Genomic DNA, 23159 nt, shown 5'->3' with positions numbered 1-23159 from the left:
ATCATAAGGAGGGCATCAGGTACGTTCAGCCCCTCAAAATAGAAAAACTTACCTGCTCCACGCTGCTTCGGTCCTCCTCGCCGCCTCCATATTCCGGTCCCCGCACTGTTTACATCTGGCAGTGCATGGGCATTGTCACAAGCACCACTCCAACCAATGACTGGCTTTAGCGGTGAAATGGCCACAAGCAGCACATCACTGCTAGAGCCAGTCATTGGCTAGATCGGCGCTTGCGACCATGCCCATGGCCAGCTGGCTGTACAGTGCAGGGACAGTAAGACTGAGGCAGCACAAAGGACCAGAGCGGTGTGTAGCAGGTCAGTATGAATCTTTTATTTCAGGGGAGAGGCTGCGGTCATTTGCTTAAAAATCTATATTACTGGGAAATCTCTTTAATTTTTTTTTATAGATTTTTCCCTTTAAAGAAAATCTATTTAAAGAAGGCCTATAACCTCTCCTGACATGTCTGTTTTAGTAACTACAGGGTGGGCCATTTATATGGATACATCTTAATAAAATGGGAATGGTTGGTGATATACTAAATGTGCCACAAACAGGAAGTTAATATGTGAGGGGGGAAACTTTTCAAGATGGGTGGTGACCATGGCGGCCATTTTGAATCCAACTTTTGTTTTTTTCAATAGGAAGAGGGTCATGTGACACATCACTTATTGGGAATTTCACAAGAAATGGTTTTAACGTAACTTTATTCTTTCATGAGTAATTTACAAGTTTCTGACCACTTATAAAATGTGTTCAATGTGCTGCCCATTGTGTTGGATTATCAATGCAACCCTCTTCTCCCACTCTTCACACACTGATAGCAACACCGCAGGAGAAATGCTAGCACAGGCTTCCAGTATCCGTAGTTTCAGGTGCTGCACATCTCGTATCATCTGAAGGCAATCGTCTATGCTGTGAAGATACAAGATGTGCAGCACCTGAAACTACGGATACTGGAGGCCTGTGCTAGCATTTCTCCTGCGGTGTTGCTATCAGTGTGTGAAGAGTGTGAGAAGAGGGTTGCATTGACAATCCAACACAATGGGCAGCACATTGAACACATTTTATAAGTGGTCAGAAACTTGTAAATAACTCATGAAAGAATAAAGTTACGTTAAAACCAAGCACACCATTGTTTTTCTTGTGAAATTCCCAATAAGTGATGTGTCACATGACACTCTTCCTATTGAAAAATCAAAAGTTGGATTCAAAATGGCCAACTTCAAAATGGCCGCCATGGTCACCACCCATCTTGAAAAGTTTCCCCCCTCACATATACTAATGTGCCACAAACAGGTAGTTAATATCACCAACTATTCCCATTTTATTAAGGTGTATCCATATAAATGGCCCACCCTGTACTTCCATTTAGCAAGTCATAAAAATTGTGGAACCTCTAGTCATATGACTGTGCTGTGCTATTCCTTTATTATTCCTGCTAAAAGTTACAAATGAAAGGGAACCTGTCATATGGAACATGGCGTTTGAGATACAGGCAGTATGCTATAGAGCAGGGGGAGCTGAGCAGATTGATCTATCGTTTTACAGGAAAAGATTCAGTAAAACCTTTTTTTTTTATACATTTAGAAGTCCAGGAGGCGGGCCTATCAGTGATTGACAGCCAACTTTGTATACACAGTCATAGAGGGAAGGCTGTCAATAACTAATAGGGCCGAATGCAGAATGAGCAGGAATTGAAAGAGATCATTTACGATCAGGAGGTAATTTGCGCCGCAATCTGCGACTTTTCCTTGCTCATGCCAGGTTTAAAAATGTGGGTGAGGAAGGGGATGGGCTGGTAGGCCCATTTCATTCATCATTCTCTATGTCTGTTTTAGGCATAGAAAATGGTCTAAATGTAAGCCAGCAAGGAAGCCATCTTACATTTAGACCAGCACTGGATACGCTGAGGTTATGTAGAGACCGGCGCCTCTTCAAAACTTTGGTGGATCCACCGCCAGCACAGGGGCTTAAGACTAACGCCTATCTTAAGAAATGACCCCCTATTGCTGAATATTTTCTATAAAACAGTATATCAATCCGCCCAGTTCCTCCTGCTCCATAACATGCTGCTGTCAGATTACATTACATTTTCAGGTTGACGGGTTCTCTTTAATTTCTAGAAGGTGCAGATGGGTGTTACCAGTTGGGGGGGGGTGTCCTTACACAGTCTGACACTGGCAGCACTAATTGGATAATGTCAGACTGTGCAGGGACACAGCCCCTACAAGTAACACCCATCTGCACCTTCATTGCAAACTGCTAGCAATTCATTGATACTTCTAGCAGGAATAATAAAGGAATGGCACATCATAGATGCTCCAGGATTGTTATTACAAGGGAGATGCAAGTAGTCAATAGTAACACAGACATGTCAGGAAAGGGGAAAGGTTATCTTTAAATGGTAAAATTCTGGCTGCCCACAGCAACTACTAGAGGAAGCTTGCTACAGATGGATTTAAGATTGAACTCTGTGGGAGCTGTACAAATCCACAATCTATGTGCAGTGTGTGAATGCTGCTTTATAAAACCAGACAAGACGACAGGGCTCAATATGGGGAAAAGGGCCTCAAGTAGACAACACAGGGAAAGGGGGGGGAACCACGAGAGAAAACACTATGAATATAGCGAGAAGGATAGCGCAGGGGTGGGACATAAGTGGGTTATATAAGCGGGGGTGTGTCTAAGACAAAAGGAAGAAGTGAAAGGGAGTTATGGGGAGAATCTCACCTTTCCCATACACAGCTCCATGTATCCCATTAATCCTCCAGTCAAAGTTATGGATACAGATGGCATTAACAAACTCATTACTCGTCCCGTGAAACAGCATCTCTTCTGCAATCTGAGACAGACCCTTCTTCTTCTTCAGCTGAGCTTTCTTTCTATAAGGAACATGTAAAAACGTCCACCATTATGACATAGGCAAAAACACACTGGGTTGCATATGTATGAAGGCGGATAGGAGGTTGATACGTATCGGGCAGAAACGGTCAGTGGCGGCAGAGCTTACCTGCAGTAAAACTCCCATAAATCTAGATTTTGTATCCTAAGAATATTTGCAATCCGGTTCTTATCCATGGAGTCTCCAAATAGATTGGCCACTTCATTATACTCATTACAACACTTGATCAATGGAATGAGCTGATAGGGCTCAGAGTTATTCACGTGTTCCCAGTGAGACGGCATAGGAATAGATCCATTGTCACAGATGTAACTAGGACAGAAAGAAATACTCGTGACATAAAATATCGGAGAATCTGCACATACATCTATACCACTGATGTAATATACGTAGGTGGGTGACATAACATGTATTAAACAGGTACATGTTTAACGGCTTGAACGCTACCTCACGGCTGTGACGTAATATTCAAGCCCATGTGTGGCCGCCGTGACCACTTACTGGTCCCACAGGGCCAGAAATGTCTGGGAACGGAGCAGTGGCAGCTGAATCTGCTTTTTTAGGTTCAGGGACACAGATATGGAAGATGGGGATTGTTGGCTCCATGGCCAGACAACCCCGTAAAGGGGTATTGCCATCTCAGAAATAGGATATGCCATCAATGTCAGATAGGACTGGGTACTATAGGTGGGACCTGCACCTCTCTGAAGAATGGGAGCTCCGAAGTGAAGGACCAACAGCTGTGCATGCACAGCTATACTCCATTCAAAACTGTGGGAGTTCCGAAAATAGTTTAGCCCTGGCTTGGCCGTTTCCGGTAGTCCCATAGCGGCGAATGTAGAGGTGGCCGGTGTGCTCTCCATTCACCCATAGCACAGTTTGCTCTCCTTCACTTCAGGGACCCTGTTTTGTAGCTAGGTGCAGGTCCCATCTCTGGGATCCATTCCTATCTGATATTGATGTAATATCCCAGTGTCTGAGACAGGAAGACCCCCTTTAAATTGTGAGTTAGGGATTGGACCACCCCTTTAAGAGAACTGCATAAATAACAATTCTCTCGTATAGTATCACTATTATTCAAGTCAAAGTTATATTCACCTTTGCTATTATTTTATGTTACACCAATGCATCAAAAATAACTCAAAGCAAGTCTACAATAGTCTTGATTAAGAATCTGCTACCGTTTTCTGAATACAGCACCTATGGACGGAATATTTCACTCACATGCGGTGCTGAGGTAGGATTCAACCAACATTATACATAGTCGAGTCACATTGTTATGAGCACCAGTTAATATCCAGATTAACCACCATGTGCAGTATGGACAGCAGCTAGACGGGCTGGGGGGGTGACTCAATAAGGTCCTGGTAGGTTGTCACAGGTATGTGGAGCCATGCTGACTGCAGTGCATCCCACAGCTGCTGGAGGGGGTGTGGGGGAGGATCCATAGAATGAATAAGGTGGTCCCATAAATACTCCATTGGGTTCAAGTCTGGGGAATTAGGGGGCCAGGGAAGTACCTGAAAGTCCTGGTCATGCTCTTCCAACCAATGTTGGACACTTCTAGCCGTGTGGTATGCGGCATAGTCTTTCTGGAAGATCCCATCCTCCCCAGGGAAGACAATCAGCATGGAGATCTGCAAGGATGGATTCATACCCAGATCGGTTGAGAGTGCCTTCCACAGGGATGAGTGTCCCCAGAGGATGTCAGAAATGCCACCACCAGCTTGTGTTTTTCCAGCAAAGGTTGCAGGGTGTTTATTCTCTGATGTTTCTCGCCTGACACCATCTGACGTTCACTCATCTGTTCCATGAAGCAGAAAATGTAACTCATCGTAGAAGGCAACCCTTTGCCAATCAGCAGAGGTCCAAGTCCGATACGGCCATGAAAATGGAAGCCTTTTCTGCAGACGGTGCAGTCCCCATCCATCTGCTTCAGAGCCCCATACGCATTAGGTTCTATTGAACTTTTTTAGACACGTTTGGTAGCACTCTGGTTCCTTTTGGCGGCGAGCTGTTCCACTGTAGTGTGTCAGTCCGACGTTCACCTCTGACAACAGTGCTCCGCAATTTCCAAGTCACTTATTCACAGTGGTGCCATTTGTCCACTCACCCTACACTTTCACCACAGCAGCATGCGGACAGTTCACAAACTGCGCAGTTTCAGAAATAGCTCTACCCTTGACCCGAAAGCCAATATTCATCTCTTTTTACAACTCTGATAAAATCGCCCCTTAGACCCATGACAGCAACGAGGGATATGTGTGCAAACAGCTTATCACACACCTTATATACCCACCAAGCCAACTCACCACACGTGACTTCCTTCATGAGCTACCGATGTCAAAAGTAGGAAGTGGTTATAATAATGTGACTCGGCTGTGTATTACAGGGGTGTTCCAGGCTGACCCCCAATTTCCCTGCCAGTCAGCAGAATGAAGGGCCCAGCTTTGTATAAGCCATCTATGCTATATTGTAAGCTTTCCACCATACATCAGACATTCTTCCATCACCACTGTCAGTATGATTTTTAGAAACTGAACCCAATTACCTGAAAGCAGAAATTGAAAACGGGGCTCGCTTTACTGGCCTTTGTTTTCCGGTGCATAGATTGGTCTGTTTCATGCCTGCACAAGGAGTGAAGAGAAGAAGAATAATGAGCTAACTCTTCTGATCAATGGACGCATCACGAAAAGTAGGAAAAAACAAAGGGGCATATTTGCTGACAGCGGGAGCAACGACTGCGGTATTCAGGTTTTTACACAGGGAGATGTGCTGCCGATAATCAGGCCATCGGCCGACGAACCGACGCTTGCTCATTCATCTGCTAAGCGATTACACGGCCCAATCATCAGGAACGAGCTTGAACGCTCGTTCCAAATAATTGGCCTGAAAATCAAGCAGTCTAATAGGGCCCTGGGTAAGTGGGCATGGCTGCTCAGGAAAGGGGTGTGGTTTACACTGTGAAACGGCACAGGTGGTATAACTTATCCTTCAGCATCAGACAGTGTGATAAACCCCATGCCTTTTTAGACTGCGACAGATTTATGAATACTAAGATTTAGACAAAGTGGAAATTGTGAGCGGGACAACTCTGATTCCCCGATATGGAGGTTTTAGAAGGGGACAAAAATACATAAAATTAAGATTAACTTAATCCGAAATAGATTCTGCTATTGTTTCCTGGACACCATAAACAAGCAGAATAATAAGAACACGGCTTGAGTCATTCACAGGAGGGAGGTAAGGTCAGTTACTGCCAGCTCCGTGGGACGCCACATAGTAGCGTAGGTGCAGACCGACAAACAACTATTATCGACTTATTATTAGATTGTAATATCTGAAAAAAGTCACCTTTTCAACATCTTAATCTGAATTGACATTGCCTATCATAGTTAAAAGTGTGGACATTATCTGCTCAACATCGAATAAAAGGACTACTCGAATATCACCCATAAGCTATAGGATTTGGGACTATACTTCATTCATTCATATAGCGAATTTCATTTTTACCTTTCAATTGCTATTTTATGTATGTACATTATATATATATATATATATATATATATATATATATATATATTATATATATATATATATAGATATAGATATCTTATGCGACTTTTTATAGGTTCTTTATTTATCTTTTTTGCGATTTTTTACAGGTGTTCATATTTGCGATTTTATATACTCGTGATTTTATTCAAGTGATCTCATCTGTGATTTTATACAAATTATATTCATTACCTAAGTGTTCTTATTCGCTATTGTATTATTTTATATCCAATTCTTGCTTCTCCTCTTGACCGGGTGGGTCAATACGTGACTAGAGCACCTATCCATACCTCCAGTCGGGTGAGCCTCTATTCCTTCCTTTTCCTGATTATTGGAACTACCGATATTATCGGCCAATATTCCGGATTTTGTACATTATCGGAATCGGCATCTAACCTTGCAGATATACCAATAACGCGTATAAAGGCTCCATTTACACATCTGCAATTTCGTTCCACATTTTGTGGAACGGAATTGCGGACCCATTCATTTTTATGGATCTGGAAATACGGAACCACACTTCCAGGTCCGCAATTCCGAGGAGCAATTAGAATTGCGGACAAGAATAGGTATTTTCTATTAAGTGCCGGCGATGTGCGGTCCGCAAGATGCGAAACGCACATTGCCGGTGTCAGTGTTTTGCGGGTCCATGGAGCCGCAAAACACACACAGATGTGTGAATGGCCCCTAAAACAAAAGGAGACTTTTGTATTACTTACCAGTAAAGTCTCTTTCTCGCTCTTCCTTGGGGGACACAGGAAACCATGGGTATAGCTCTGCTCCCTAGGAGGCGTGACACTAAGTGAAAGCTGTAAGCCCCTCCTCCATCAGCTATACCCTTCAGCCTGGAGAGAGAGACTACCAGTTGCGTGTCCAAGTAGTGAAAGATAACCACCAACCGGAAAAAAGAACCGACAAGCCCCAACGGGGGCAACCAAGCCGGAACCACAACTGTAAACCCAAATGAAGGGCGGGTGCTGTGTCCCCCAAGGAAGAGCGAGAAAGAGACTTTACTGGTAAGTAATACAAAAGTCTCCTTTTCTCGCCCATATTCCTTGGGGGACACAGGAAACCATGGGACGTTCCAGAGCAGTCCCAGAAGGGAGGGACCAGAACAAACTAGACCAACACCGGAGGCATCAATCAACTGCCACCTGCAACACCAGACGGCCTAAAGCAGCGTCAGCCGACGCATGAGTATGCACCCTGTAGAACTTGGTGAAGGTGTGCAAGGAGGACCAAGTGGCCGCCTTGCAAATCTGCTCCGTAGAAGCCCGATTCCTCTGAGCCCAGGAAGCCCCGACCGCTCTAGTGGAGTGAGCGGTAACACCGAGGGGCGGAACCTTGCCCTTGGCGAGATAAGCCTCAGTAACAGCCATCTTGACAAAACGGGCGATAGCAACTTTGGATGCCGCCATCCCTCTGCGCGACCCCTCCGGAACCACAAAGAGCGAGTCAGTACGCCTGAAAGAGCTGGTTACCTCCAGGTAAACCTTGAGCGCCCTGACAACGTCCAGGCGATGAAGCTCCCTCTCCCGGGGGTGGGAAGGGGAAGGACACAAAGAGGGGAGAACGATGTCCTCGTTCAGATGAAAGGCGGAGACCACCTTAGGAAGGAAGGAAGGGACCGGACGAAGGACCACCTTGTCCTGGTGGAACACTAGGAAAGGTTCCAGACAGGAGAGTGCAGCCAATTCGGACACCCTCCGAAGAGAGGTGACGGCCACAAGGAAAATAACCTTGCAGGACAAAAGTCGCAAGGAAACCGTCCGCAGAGGCTCGAAAGGAGAAGCCTGGAGCGCTGAGAGAACCAGGTTCAGGTCCCAGAGCGGTACCGGAGGGCGGTACGGGGGAACCGCGTGAGCCACGCCCTGAAGGAAGGTCTTGACAGGACCAAGGGGGGCCAGTGGGCGCTGAAACAAAATGGACAGCGCAGACACCTGGCCCTTCAAAGAACTAAGACCCAGACCCTGGGCGAGTCCGCTCTGCAGGAAGGACAAAACAGTGGGGAGAAAAAAGCGGAGCGGAGGAATCCCCAGATCGGCACAGAACCCCAAATAGGTCCTCCAGGTCCTATAATAGATCCTAGAAGAGGACGGCTTGCGGGCACGGATCATGGTGCGGACGACGTCCGCAGAAAAACCCCTACGTGTCAAGACGGTGGTCTCAACAACCACGCCGTCAAACGTAGGGACCTTAAACGCGGGTGGAAGATCGGTCCCTGAGAGAGAAGATCTTCCCTGGCGGGCAGCGGCCAGGGCGCGTCTGCCAGGAGCAGCATGAGGTCGGCATACCAAGACCGGCGGGGCCAGTCCGGAGCGACCAGAATCACCGAGACGCCCTCCGCCGCGATCTTCCGAAGGACCTTGGGCAGGAGTGGGATGGGAGGGAATATGTACGGACGCGCGAAGCCTCGCCAAGGACGAACGAGGGCGTCGGCTCCGCAAGCTCCCGGATCCCTGGCCCTGGACAGATAGGCGGGGACCTTGTGATTGAACTTGGAGGCCATGAGGTCCACGTCCGGCATGCCCCAACGAAGACAAATGGCCTCGAATACCTCCGGGTGAAGAGACCACTCGCCGGGGTCGACAGTGGTGCGACTGAGGAAGTCCGCCGCCCAATTGTCCACCCCTGGAATAAAAATTGCCGATAGAGCCGGGACGTGGGCTTCCGCCCAACGGAGAATGCTGGTGACCTCCCGCATCGCTGCAGCGCTGCGAGTGCCCCCCTGGTGGTTTATGTATGCCACGGCCGTGGCGTTGTCCGATTGCACACGAACTGGATGACCCTTCAGCAGATGAGTCCAGTGTCGCAGAGACAGAAGGGCCGCTCTCAGCTCCAGGACATTGATCGAGAGTTTGGACTCCGATGGAGACCAAATGCCCTGGACGGATCGGGGAGGAAACACGCCTCCCCAGCCCAAGAGACTGGCATCGGTTGTAACCACCAACCAGTTGAGCGGCAGAAAGGACCTGCCCAGAAGAGGGGACTGTAACCACCAGCGGAGAGATGACCGCACCGGAGGCGATAGATGGAAGGGATGATCCAGAGACTGCGGCGATTTGTCCCAGGAGGAGAGGATCGCCCGTTGGAGAGGGCGGGAGTGAAACTGCGCAAATGGGATCGCCTCGAAGCAGGCAACCATCTGCCCCAAGACCCGCATGCAGAAGCGGAAGGACGGTCGACGGTGGAGAAGGAGACCCCGAATCGCCCGGCGGAGGGTCAATCGTTTTTCCGAGGGAAGACGTACCTCCGCCGCTCCCGTGTCTAAAAGCATTCCCAGGAAGACCAGTTGTCTGGAGGGGGGAAGGGAGGACTTGGGGAAGTTGATGACCCAACCGAACCTCGCCAGAGTCTCTAGAGTGAGATCCACGCTGGCAACCGCTTGAGAAAGGGACGGAGCCTTGATGAGGATATCGTCCAAGTACGGTAGCAGAAAAACACCCCTGGAACGGAGTAAGGCCAAAACCGGGGCCAGGACCTTGGTGAACACCCGGGGGGCTGTTGCCAGCCCAAAGGGAAGGGCGACAAATTGGAAGTGGAGGTCCCCCACGGCGAATCGGAGGAAGCGATGGTGACACCGGGCTACCGGAACATGGAGGTAGGCATCCTGTATATCGATGGAAGACATGAAGTCTCCCCGCTCCAGGGAAGCCACCGCGGAACGGAGGGACTCCATCCGAAACCGTCGAAGGAGGAGAAAACGGTTGAGCTTTTTGAGGTCCAAAATGGGCCGCACCGAACCTCCCTTCTTGGGAACTACAAAGAGGTTCGAATAGAACCCTTGGAACCTTTCCTCTAGAGGAACGGGGGTAATCACCCCTCTGTCCAGTAAGGCTTGAACAGCCGCGGAGAACGCAGCCGCGCTTTTCGGGTCCCGCTGCGGGCGGGAGCGAAAGAACCGATCTGGAGGGAAGGACGCGAATTCGATTTTGTATCCGGAGGACACAATTTCGAGAGCCCAGGCGTCGGAGACGTGAGCCATCCAGACGTCCCTGAAAAGGAGGAGCCGGCCCCCCACCCGGGTGGGTGGGGGCGCGCCTTCAGGCAGAGGACTGCTTTGCTGCGGGTGTGCGGGCAGCCTGCGGCCTGCGCCAGGAGGGCTGCGCCCGAAAAAACGGCTTCCTACGCTTATCCTGGGGAGGGGCCGAAGCGGCAGCTGCGGGGGGAGCCCCAGAGTTCCTGCGGGAGGACCGAAAACGAGACGCACCGGGGCGTCCGCGGGGGGCGCCCCTGGCTTGGGGTTGAGGAAGATGGGTGCTTTTACCACCCGTGGCCTCCGAAATAAGCTCGTCTAGGCGGACCCCGAAAAGGCGGGAACCCGCAAACGGTAGCCCCGCCAAGGAACGTTTGGAGGCAGCGTCCGCTTTCCAAACCTTCAGCCAGAGCTCCCTCCTGACGGAAACCGCCAGGGCGGAGGAGCGTGCAATAAGGGCTCCCGCATCAAGGGAGGCCTCACACACAAAATTCCCGCCCCGAATAATAAGCTGGGCCAAGGAACATAGGTCCTGGATGGGGACGTCCGAGTCCAACTCCTGTTCCAGCTGCGCACCCCAAGCAGAGATTGCTTTACCTGCCCAAGCAGAGGCAAAAACCGCTCTGAGGGCAGAACCGGAGGCAGCAAAAATGCCCTTGGAAAGGGTCTCCATGCGACGGTCCTCCGCTGACTGAAGAGAGGACCCGTCGGGAACAGGGATGGCCGTGTTCTTTGACAAACGGGCCACAGGGGGGTCCACCTTGGGTGGGGACGACCAGGTGGCCACGACATCGGCCGGAAAAGGATAGCAAATGTCCAGCTTCTTGGGGTTGACAAAACGGGCGTCCGGGCGAGCCCAAGCCTTAGACACCACGGAGGAGAAATCAGAGTGGATTGGAAAAACTTTTGAGGCCTGCCTGGGTCTGATAAAGGAGACGCTAGCTGCGTCAGAGCTAGGGGGGTCATCTTGCACCTTAAAGGTGTCACGAATATCAGAGATGAGCTGACCCATCGCTGAGGCTAGCTTGGACGGCAGGGCCGAGTCCATTTCCAAATCTGAAACCGCCAATTCACCTTCAGAGAGCGAATCCTTTGGAGAGGAGAGGCTCGTCTGAGTGCGCACGCGTGGCGGGGAGAGGGAGGCATCCGAGGAGGAGGCTCGCTCTACTCTAAAACGCTTCTGAGAGTGCCTAGCTCGGGAAGGGTCACTAAGAGAGGGTGAACCCGCCGCAGCGGCAGAAGCGATGGACCCGGAGGGCGCGACAGTAAGAGTGGCGTCCTGCGGGGTAGGCGGCCTGTCTATTAGGCGGCCCACGACCTGAGTGAGGCTTTCCACGGCCTGGGACAGGGATCTAGCCCAGTCAGGCGGGTCAGAGGAAGCAGGGAGCGACACAGCGGGCGACTGAGGCTGCGGTGGAGCTCGGCATGCAGGACAGTGCGGATCAGACTGCCCCCGGGGAAAGGCTTCCCTACAAGCGGTACAGGCATGGTACCAAGGCTTGGCAGCTGCAGAAGGGTCTGACATGGTGGAAAAAAAAGTTGCACTTAAAGTGGGAGACCCCAGGTGAAAAAAACGGGGATCACACCCAAGTAACAGTACTGGTGGCACGGATGGGGTTAACAGTCCTACCAGACCCAGATGATGCAAGCAGCAGACAGCAAGGGCAGCAGACTGAAGGGAGGCTGTGGAGGAGAGGCGGCAGGCACAGAGGTGAATAGCTTCAGGATCGGACGGCAGAGAGAGAGAGCTCCACGCAGCACCTTGTGGAGCCCGACGAACCAGGAAGTAGCGGAGCGCATGTAGAAAGCTCCGCCCCCCCCTTGCCGCGCTGAAGGAGAAGCAGAGCCGCGCGCGCGGCAAAATGATTTAACCCCCTAGGTAGATGAAGTGCCGGCCATGAAAAGGTGCCGTTCGCGCCAAGTAAGCGGCCCCCGCCTGAATGTGACGACTCCTCATACAGCCGCCCCCCTGACTGCCCTGCCGTTGAAGTGGTAGTCACCCCCCTAAGAACCACCTTGTTCTGGGTCTGCAACACCAGAACGAAGTCCCCCCCAAATGATGGCCGGTAAAGTTGCCGGCCCCGATATGCCCATGGGGGAGGGGGGGGGGGGGGGTTGATGGACACCACGGAGAGATGTAGCAGCGGTGGGAGGGAGGGAAGGGGAGGCTGGAGCAGCCACTCTCACCATACGCTGTCTTCGCCCTCAATCCATCCAGCAGGGTCGCCCCTTCAGCCACTGGCACCGCAGTGGCAGGAAGCCGGGGGAGGGACTTGGCGTGCGGGCGACCCTTGAGCTGGCGGGACGCAGAGGAGCGAGGCTGCCCTGGTCCACCTTGTCTTCTGTGGGGGAGGCGGCAGTGCGGTATTACCGGCACTGGCGCGACTCAACCCCGGGAGAAAACAGAGGGGTCTAGTGCGCCTCTGTTGTCCCTGTAAGTAGAAAAAAACCGAATTAAAAACAACAAATAACGCAAAAATAAAAAATTATAGGAAAACAACCCTGCCTAAGCAGGGAGTGTCTTGCCTCCTTGGACACTAAGCAAAAACTGGTAGTCTCTCTCTCCAGGCTGAAGGGTATAGCTGATGGAGGAGGGGCTTACAGCTTTCACTTAGTGTCACGCCTCCTAGGGAGCAGAGCTATACCCATGGTTTCCTGTGTCCCCCAAGGAATATGGGCGAGAAATACTAGTTAGCTACATATCCTGCACCGGTCACCTGATTTGGATGTAAATCCCCCTTAAATTAAAGCTAACAGTCTGCAGTTAAAGCACATGTTGTTCATTTCATTTCAAATCCATTGTGGTGGTGTATAGAGCCAAAAATGTTAGAATTGTGTCGATGTCCCAATATTTATGGACCTGACTGTAGCTAAAATGGTTCTCAAGATGTTGCAAAATTGCAACTCCCAACTTGCTGAGAGTTGTAGTTTTGCCACAAATTGACATCCCGCCATGAGAACCACTATTAGGGTATAAAGAAGAAAGAAATAAAACTGCTCACCTATAAAATCTAATGTGTAGTTGAACTTCATGGTCCTAAAGTTTACCGAAGCGTGCGGATTTGCTTTGTAGTGTTGTTCAATCTCTTGGCTACTTATGGAGCAATAGGCTGTGGACGTTGTCTACAAAACACAAAGATAAGAGAACCATCTCGGGTGAGTACGTGCGTGGACCTACAAATAGCATTATTTTGCTTTATTACTGGTGTATACTCTATTTGTAATATCCATATATCCTGAGTCCTGAAAAGAGCAGCTCCCACTCTGGACCTCTGTTGACCCATTCATGTGACTGGGTGTGATATTACACAAAAATTTCAAGGATATAGTTAACCACCTCCGGACCGCTGTACGCACAGACGCGTCCTGGAGGTGGTTGATTCATTCCTCCTGGACGCGCCGGCGCGTCCTCTCGCGAGACGCGAGATTTCCTGTGAACGCGCGCACACAGGCGCGCGCGCTCACAGGAACGGAAGGTAAGAGAGTTGATCTCCAGCCTGCCAGCGGCGATCGTTCGCTGGCAGGCTGGAGATGTGTTTTTTTTAACCCCTAACAGGTATATTAGACGCTGTTTTGATAACAGCGTCTAATATACCTGCTACCTGGTCCTCTGGTGGTCCCATTTGTTTGGATCGACCACCAGAGGACACAGGTAGCTCAGTAAAGTCCCACCAAGCACCACTACACTACACTACACCCCCCCCCCCGTCACTTATTAACCCCTTATTAGCCCCTGATCACCCCTAATCACCCCTGATCACCCCATATAGACTCCCTGATCACCCCCCTGTCATTGATTACCCCCCTGTCATTGATCAACCCCCTGTAAAGCTCCATTCAGATGTCCGCATGATTTTTACGGATCCACTGATAGATGGATCGGATCCGCAAAACGCATCCGGACGTCTGAATGAAGCCTTACAGGGGCGTGATCAATGACTGTGGTGATCACCCCATATAGACTCCCTGATCACCCCCCTGTCATTGATCACCCCCCTGTCATTGATTACCCCCCTGTAAAGCTCCATTCAGACGTCCGCATGATTTTTACGGATCCACTGATAGATGGATCGGATCCGCAAAACGCATCCGGACGTCTGAATGAAGCCTTACAGGGGCATGATCAATGACTGTGGTGATCACCCCATATAGACTCCCTGATCACCCCCCTGTAAAGCTCCATTCAGATGTCCGCATGATTTTTACGGATCCACTGATAGATGGATCGGATCCGCAAAACGCATCCGGACGTCTGAATGAAGCCTTACAGGGGCATGATCAATGACTGTGGTTATCACCCCATATAGACTCCCTGATCACCCCCCTGTCATTGATCACCCCCCTGTCATTGATTACCCCCCTGTAAAGCTCCATTCAGACGTCCGCATGATTTTTACGGATCCACTGATAGATGGATCGGATCCGCAAAACGCATCCGGACGTCTGAATGAAGCCTTACAGGGGCATGATCAATGACTGTGGTGATCACCCCATATAGACTCCCTGATCACCCCCCTGTCATTGATCACCCCCCTGTAAAGCTCCATTCAGACGTCCGCATGATTTTTACGGATCCACTGATAGATGGATCGGATCCGCAAAACGCATCCGGACGTCTGAATGAAGCCTTACAGGGGCATGATCAATGACTGTGGTTATCACCCCATATAGACTCCCTGATCACCCCCCTGTCATTGATCACCCCCCTGTCATTGATTACCCCCCTGTAAAGCTCCATTCAGACGTCCGCATGATTTTTACGGATCCACTGATAGATGGATCGGATCCGCAAAACGCATCCGGACGTCTGAATGAAGCCTTACAGGGGCATGATCAATGACTGTGGTGATCACCCCATATAGACTCCCTGATCACCCCCCTGTAAAGCTCCATTCAGATGTCCGCATGATTTTTACGGATCCACTGATAGATGGATCGGATCCGCAAAACGCATCCGGACGTCTGAATGAAGCCTTACAGGGGCATGATCAATGACTGTGGTTATCACCCCATATAGACTCCCTGATCACCCCCCTGTCATTGATTACCCCCCTGTCATTGATCACCCCCCTGTAAAGCTCCATTCAGACGTCCGCATGATTTTTACGGATCCACTGATAGATGGATCGGATCCGCAAAACGCATCCGGACGTCTGAATGAAGCCTTACAGGGGCATGATCAATGACTGTGGTTATCACCCCATATAGACTCCCTGATCACCCCCCTGTCATTGATTACCCCCCTGTAAAGCTCCATTCAGACGTCCGCATGATTTTTACGGATCCACTGATAGATGGATCGGATCCGCAAAACGCATCCGGACGTCTGAATGAAGCCTTACAGGGGCATGATCAATGACTGTGGTGATCACCCCATATAGACTCCCTGATCACCCCCCTGTCATTGATTACCCCCCTGTCATTGATCACCCCCCTGTAAAGCTCCATTCAGACGTCCGCATGATTTTTACGGATCCACTGATAGATGGATCGGATCCGCAAAACGCATCCGGACGTCTGAATGAAGCCTTACAGGGGCATGATCAATGACTGTGGTGATCACCCCATATAGACTCCCTGATCACCCCCCTGTCATTGATTACCCCCCTGTCATTGATCACCCCCCTGTAAAGCTCCATTCAGACGTCCGCATGATTTTTACGGATCCACTGATGGATGGATCGGATCCGCAAAACGCATCCGGACGTCTGAATGAAGCCTTACACGGGCGTGATAAATGACTGTGGTTATCACCCCATATAGACTCCCTGATCACCCCCCTGTCATTGATCACCACCCCTGTCATTGATCACCCCCCCTGTCATTGATCACCCCCCCTGTCATTGATCACCCCCCCTGTCATTGATCACCCCCCCTGTCATTGATCACCCCCCTGTTATTGATCAACCCCCTGTCATTGATCAACCCCCCTGTCATTGATCACCCCCCTGTCATTGATCACCCCCCTGTAAGGCTCCATTCAGACATTTTTTTGGCCCAAGTTAGCGGAATTATTATTTTTTTTTCTTACAAAGTCTCATATTCCACTAACTTGTGACAAAAAATAAAATCTCACATGAACTCACCATACCCCTCACGGAATCCAAATGCGTAAAAATTTTTAGACATTTATATTCCAGACTTCTTCTCACGCTTTAGGGCCCCTAGAATGCCAGGGCAGTATAAATACCCCACATGTGACCCCATTTCGGAAAGAAGACACCCCCAGGTATTCCGTGAGGGGCATATTGAGTCCATGAAAGATTGAAATTTTTGTCCCAAGTTAGCGGAACGGGAGACTTTGTGAGAAAAAAATAAAAAATATCAATTTCCGCTAACTTGTGCCAAAAAAAAAAAATTTCTATGAACTCGCCATGCCCCTCATTGAATACCTTGGGGTGTCTTCTTTCCAAAATGGGGTCACATGTGGGGTATTTATACTGCCCTGGCATTCTAGGGGCCCCAAAGCGTGAGAAGAAGTCTGGTATCCAAATGTCTAAAAATGCCCTCCTAAAAGGAATTTGGGCCCCTTTGCGCATCTAGGCTGCAAAAAAGTGTCACACATCTGGTATCGCCGTACTCAGGAGAAGTTGGGGAATGTGTTTTGGGGTGTCTTTTTACATATACCCATGCTGGGTGAGATAAATATCTTGGTCAAATGCCAACTTTGTATAAAAAAATGGGAAAAGTTGTCTTTTGCCAAGATATTTCTCTCACCCAGCATGGGTATATGTAAAATGACACCCCAAAACACATTCCCCAACTTCTCCCGAGTACGGAGATACCAGATGTGTGACACTTTTTTGCAGCCTAGGTGGGCAAAGGGGCCCATATTCCAAAGAGCACCTTTCGGATTTCACTGGTCATTTACCTACTTACCACACATTAGGGCCCCTGGAAAATGCCAGGGCAGTATAACTACCCCACAAGTGACCCCATTTTGGAAAGAAGACACCCCAAGGTATTCCGTGAGGGGCATGGCGAGTTCCTAGAATTTTTTATTTTTTGTCACAAGTTAGTGGAAAATGATGATTTTTTTTTTTTTTTTTTTTTTCATACAAAGTCTCATATTCCACTAACTTGTGACAAAAAATAAAAACTTCCATGAACTCACTATGCCCATCAGCGAATACCTTGGGGTCTCTTCTTTCCAAAATGGGGTCACTTGTGGGGTAGTTATACTGCCCTGGCATTCTAGGGGCCCAAATGTGTGGTAAGGAGTTTGAAATCAAATTCTGTAAAAAATGACGAGTGAAATCCGAAAGGTGCTCTTTGGAATATGGGCCCCTTTGCCCACCTAGGCTGCAAAAAAGTGTCACACATCTGGTATCTCCGTATTCAGGAGAAGTTGGGGAATGTGTTTTGGGGTGTCTTTTTACATATACCCATGCTGGGTGAGAGAAATATCTTGGCAAAAGACAACTTTTCCCATTTTTTTATACAAAGTTGGCATTTGACCAAGATATTTATCTCACCCAGCATGGGTATATGTAAAATGACACCCCAAAACACATTCCCCAACTTCTACTGAATACGGAGATACCAGATGTGTGACACTTTTTTGCAGCCTAGGTGGGCAAAGGGGCCCACATTCCAAAGAGCACCTTTCGGATTTCACTGGTCAGTTTTTACAGAATTTGATTTCAAACTCCTTACCACACATTTGGGCCCCTAGAATGCCAGGGCAGTATAACTACCCCACAAGTGACCCCATTTTGGAAAGAAGAGACCCCAAGGTATTTCGTGATGGGCATAGTGAGTTCATGGAAGTTTTTATTTTTTGTCACAAGTTAGTGGAATATGAGACTTTGTAAGAAAAAAAAAAAAAAAAAAAAAAAAAATCATCATTTTCCGCTAACTTGTGACAAAAAATAAAAAGTTCTATGAACTCACTATGCCCATCAGCGAATACCTTAGGGTGTGTACTTTCCGAAATGGGGTCATTTGTGGGGTGTTTGTACTGTCTGGGCATTGTAGAACCTCAGGAAACATGACAGGTGCTCAGAAAGTCAGAGCTGCTTCAAAAAGCGGAAATTCACATTTTTGTACCATAGTTTGTAAACGCTATAACTTTTACCCAAACCATTTTTTTTTTACCCAAACATTTTTTTTTTATCAAAGACATGTAGAACAATAAATTTAGAGCAAAATTTATATATGGATGTCATTTTTTTTGCAAAATTTTACAACTGAAAGTGAAAAATGTCATTTTTTTGCAAAAAAAATCGTTAAATTTCGATTAATAACAAAAAAAGTAAAAATGTCAGCAGCAATGAAATACCACCAAATGAAAGCTCTATTAGTGAGAAGAAAAGGAGGTAAAATTCATTTGGGTGGTAAGTTGCATGACCGAGCAATAAATGGTGAAAGTAGTGTAGGTCAGAAGTGTAAAAAGTGGCCTGGTCTTTCAGGGTGTTTAAGCACTGGGGGCTGAGGTGGTTAAAGGGGTGGTCTCATGAGAAATGTAGATCTTGTAGTATCACATGGGCCGTCAATGTATTACAAGGTGGCTCCAGTCCATAGGAATGGTAGTTGCTCATACAGTGCTCACTCTCCGTTCACACTTCTAGACGGAGCTTGGAGCAGAGAATTCCCCCTTTAAGGTGTTCCTGTGCCCTAACGAGGTAAATGGACAGGGTTGTCTTCAGGACACAACCCCTTTAAGCAGCACCAGTGAGCTCTCCTGACACATGTTTTAGTAAATGCTTTAATTCCCCATTAAATACTGTAGGTACGGCACATCTTTCCTTAGAATTATGCATGCCATTCCTCTGTTATCTCTCCTGGAAATATATGAATAAATTGAACATTGGATGTTACCATTTCCCTTGTCAGTGGGGCGTGCCCCTAGAAAGTAGCACTGCCCTTTCCACAGTCTTAAAATGTCTTCACTGATTGGACAGTGTCAGAGTGTCTAGAGACACATCCATTAAACAAGGCAAATGGTAACACCCATTTATTTGCATATTGTCAGGAGGAATAACAGAGGAAAAACACAGGAAAAGGCGCTTCAGCATTAAAATCTTGTGCAATTATGTACTTACCTTAGAGGGGTATTCACATATGGACATTAAGGGAATATCCACAGGATAAGCAAGGCAGTCAACTCTCCATTCACAGCAGTGCAAGACAGGGGGCCCTGTTCAACATAGGAGCAGATTCCAGAGGTGGGACCCACACCCATATCAGGGATTCATGGCATATCCTGTGGGTATTGCACAGTAATACCTGTAACGACTGAGTCTTTTTGTTTCCTTCATAACTTATTTATTGTTCTGCTGACATAGCTTCATGTGGGCTTGTTTTGGTAGGACGGGTGATATTTTTCATTGGTACCGCTGATTAACTTTTATTTAGTTTTTTTTTTTTAGGGGGAAGGAGAAAAAACTGAAACCTCCTCGATGACACCTTAAAGGGGTTGGCCACCATAAGTATAAAAAACAATAAAGTGCCCCAGACAATAACTAAAGCCAAGAGGAATTTGTATCATGATAGATATGCTGTGTATATATCATTTTTCTATTGCATTCGGCATAGCATGCTCCCATTAATGAGAGGCTGTGTGGGCGGAGCAGCGTCTCCAGGGGAGCAGTCACATGACATCTCTGGCTACTTGTGATGCCATAGTGACAACAGCACATTAGGTGTCATTTCATCAGTGCTTTAGCATACCTCCCAACTTTAGAATAGAAGGAAGAGGGACACTACGTGCCCAAGGATACTTTCACACTTGTGTTTTTTGCGGATCCGTCATGGATCTGCAAAAACGGTTCTGCTACCATAATATAACCGCATGCATCCGTCATAAACGGATCCATTTGTATTAGGTCTTCTATAACCATAACGGATCCATCTTGAACACCATTGAAAGTGAATGGGGGACGGATCCGTTTTCTATTGTGCCAGAGAAAACGGATCCGTCCCCATTGACTTACATTGTGTGCCAGGACGGATCCGTTTGGCTCAGTTTCATTAGGCGGACAGCGTTTTGGTGTCCGCCTCCAAAGCGGAATGGTGACTGATTGGAGGCAAACTGATGCATTCTGAGTGGATCCTTTTCCATTCAGAATGCATTAGGGCAAAACTGATCCATTTTCGACATACCTCCCTCGTACCAGGACCGCCACTGAAATCCGTGACTGTCCTGCCGGATACTGGAAGGAGGTATGGCTTTAGGCCTCATGCACATGACCATAGCCTGCCTGTGTCTGTATTGTGGCCAGCGAACAGGGGGTCTGCAATATACAGGCACCAGCCGTGTGTGCGCACCGTATCAAGTGATGGGTCTGAAATCCGAAAGATACGGTGTGGTCTGGAATGGAAGCACAGATCAGAAACCTATGGAGTGCATCCATGGGTTTTCTGTCCATGCCTCCGCACTGCGAAAAAGTACTGTCGGATGCAGATTGCAGACCCCATTTAAATGAATGGGTTCATGTCTGCAGACAGTGGACACACTGTCAGCGCCCATGGATTGCAATGTATATATACACACACACACACACACACACACACACACGTGTGTAAATATATGTATATATACACAGTACAGACCAAAAGTTTGGACACACCTCATTCAAAGAGTTTTCTTTATTTTCATGACTATGAAGGCATCAAAACTATGAATTAACACATGTGGAATTATATACATAACAAACAAGTGTGAAACAACTGAAAATATGTCATATTCTAGGTTCTTCAAAGTAGCCACCTTTTGCTTGGATTACTGCTTTGCACACTCTTGGCATTCTCTTGATGAGCTTCAAGAGGTAGTCCCCTGAAATGGTTTTCACTTCACAAGTGTGCCCTGTCAGGTTTAATAAGTGGGATTTCTTGCCTTATAAATGGGGTTGGGACCATCAGTTGCGTTGAGGAGAAGTCAGGTGGATACACAGCTGATAGTCCTACTGAATAGACTGTTAGAATTTGTATTATGGCAAGAAAAAAGCAGCTAAGTAAAGAAAAACGAGTGGCCATCATTACTTTAAGAAATGAAGGTCAGTCAGTCAGCCGAAAAATTGGGAAAACTTTGAAAGTAAGGGCTATTTGACCATGAAGGAGAGTGATGGGGTGCTGCGCCAGATGACCTGGCCTCCACAGTCACCGGACCTGAACCCAAATCGAGATGGTTTGGGGTGAGCTGGACCGCAGAGTGAAGGCAAAAGGGCCAACAAGTGCTAAGCATATCTGGGAACTCCTTCAAGACTGTTGGAAGACCATTTCAGGGGACTACCTCTTGAAGCTCATCAAGAGAATGCCAAGAGTGTGCAAAGCAGTAATCAAAGCAAAAGGTGGCTACTTTGAAGAACCTAGAATATGACATATTTTCAGTTGTTTCACACTTGTTTGTTATGTATATAATTCCACATGTGTTAATTCATAGTTTTGATGCCTTCAGTGTGAATCTACAATTTTCATAGTCATGAAAATAAAGAAAACTCTTTGAATGAGAAGGTGTGTCCAAACTTTTGGTCTGTACTGTACATATGTGTTTATATATATATATTTTTATTTTATTTATTTATTTATTTATATGTACACATACTTAGGCTCCATTCACACATCCGCAATTCCATTCCGCATTTTGCGGAACGGAATTGCGGACCCATACATTTCTATGGGGCCGCATGACGTGCAGCCCGGATCCGGAATTGCGGAACGCACATTGCCGCTGTCCGTGTTTTGCGGATCCGTAAAAAACACACACGGATGTGTGAATGGACCCTTAGACATAAATACATACACACACACACACACAAAACCTGGCTAGATGTCCTGCTTTCCCTGTTGGTTGCAGGGGGTGTGGCCTAACGGAACCGGTGGGCGTGGCTTAGCGGGTCGGCTGTGTGGTGATAGTGCAGGGGGGGATGGGGATTGACTAAGTAGCTTCTGCAGTAGGGACTCTGCAGGTTTTTCTCACAGCCAGCTTCTGACAGGAATCAGCTGTTTGTAGAGAGGGAACAAGCAGCTGATTCCTGTCACAGTTGGAGCGGGCAGCAGGGAGCCGACCACTGACAGGAGCAGACTGCACATGCGCATGGACGAGCTTCCTCTCAAGCTCCGCCATGTCGCATGCAGCCATGGACGAACTCAGCTGCAAGGTAGAGCAGGACTAAGGGGCAGTGGCTTATAACTGAAAGAGAAGCAGGCAGATGTGTTTAATGAAGTATATTAGGGACTTCATTTTTTCCCTGCCTGCCACACTGTAGTGGAGAGTATTTAAAAAGAGTGGCCAACCCCTTTAACCATGAGAAGCTCCTCCTCCCACCAGGCAGGGACAGGAAGCTTAAAAAGGGCCCACCTCGACTTCCGGTTCCGATGCTGCCATTTGAGGACGCAGCGAAAAGAGCTCCTCTGCTACACTGACTCCAAGAGCGCCATTTCAGAGAGTCTGCACAGCATTCCCTCTTAAGAAACCTGGGAACGGCACCTGGAGGTTCCATCCTCGCTATATGGACCGGTACTTATTGAGAAGCGGACACAAATCCACTGGATCCCAGCACTCCGGTTCATCCTGCCCCCCTTCCCGGTCTACCAAAATGGCGGCGGCCTCACCATTGATGCTCCAGGAGGACAGCTCCCAGGAACTTCTGCCCTCAGATAGGGGTTCGGATCCACTGCACTACAAGCGTCTAGCTATAAAAGTGGCGCTGCGCATTACCCCAGACATCCAGAGGACTCTGGAGACCACCATACAGTCTTCCCTGACCGCGCTACAGGAGG

General features: G+C 48.3%; 1 protein-coding gene across 3 annotated transcripts in view; it reads right to left on the bottom strand.

Annotated features, from left to right (window-relative positions):
* PARP11 (poly(ADP-ribose) polymerase family member 11) overlaps positions 1-23159 on the bottom strand; it is a 41170-nt gene that overhangs the window by 1941 nt on the left and 16070 nt on the right. For 2 of the 3 annotated variants that reach the window (XM_040439299.1, XM_040439290.1), the window contains exons 4-7: positions 13439-13559; positions 5457-5532; positions 3014-3217; positions 2734-2885 (exon numbers count right to left, since the gene is read on the bottom strand). In XM_040439299.1, the coding sequence (XP_040295233.1) occupies positions 2734-2885; positions 3014-3217; positions 5457-5532; positions 13439-13559 (553 nt within the window). The remainder of the gene's footprint in view (positions 1-2733; positions 2886-3013; positions 3218-5456; positions 5533-13438; positions 13560-23159) is intronic. The other variant, XM_040439307.1, reaches the window with a different exon arrangement.

This window comes from Bufo bufo, chromosome 1 (genome assembly GCF_905171765.1).
Source record: "Bufo bufo chromosome 1, aBufBuf1.1, whole genome shotgun sequence".
In the NCBI taxonomy this organism is placed as follows: Eukaryota; Metazoa; Chordata; class Amphibia; order Anura; family Bufonidae; genus Bufo; species Bufo bufo.
This window is presented reverse-complemented; position numbering and strand designations above follow the sequence as displayed.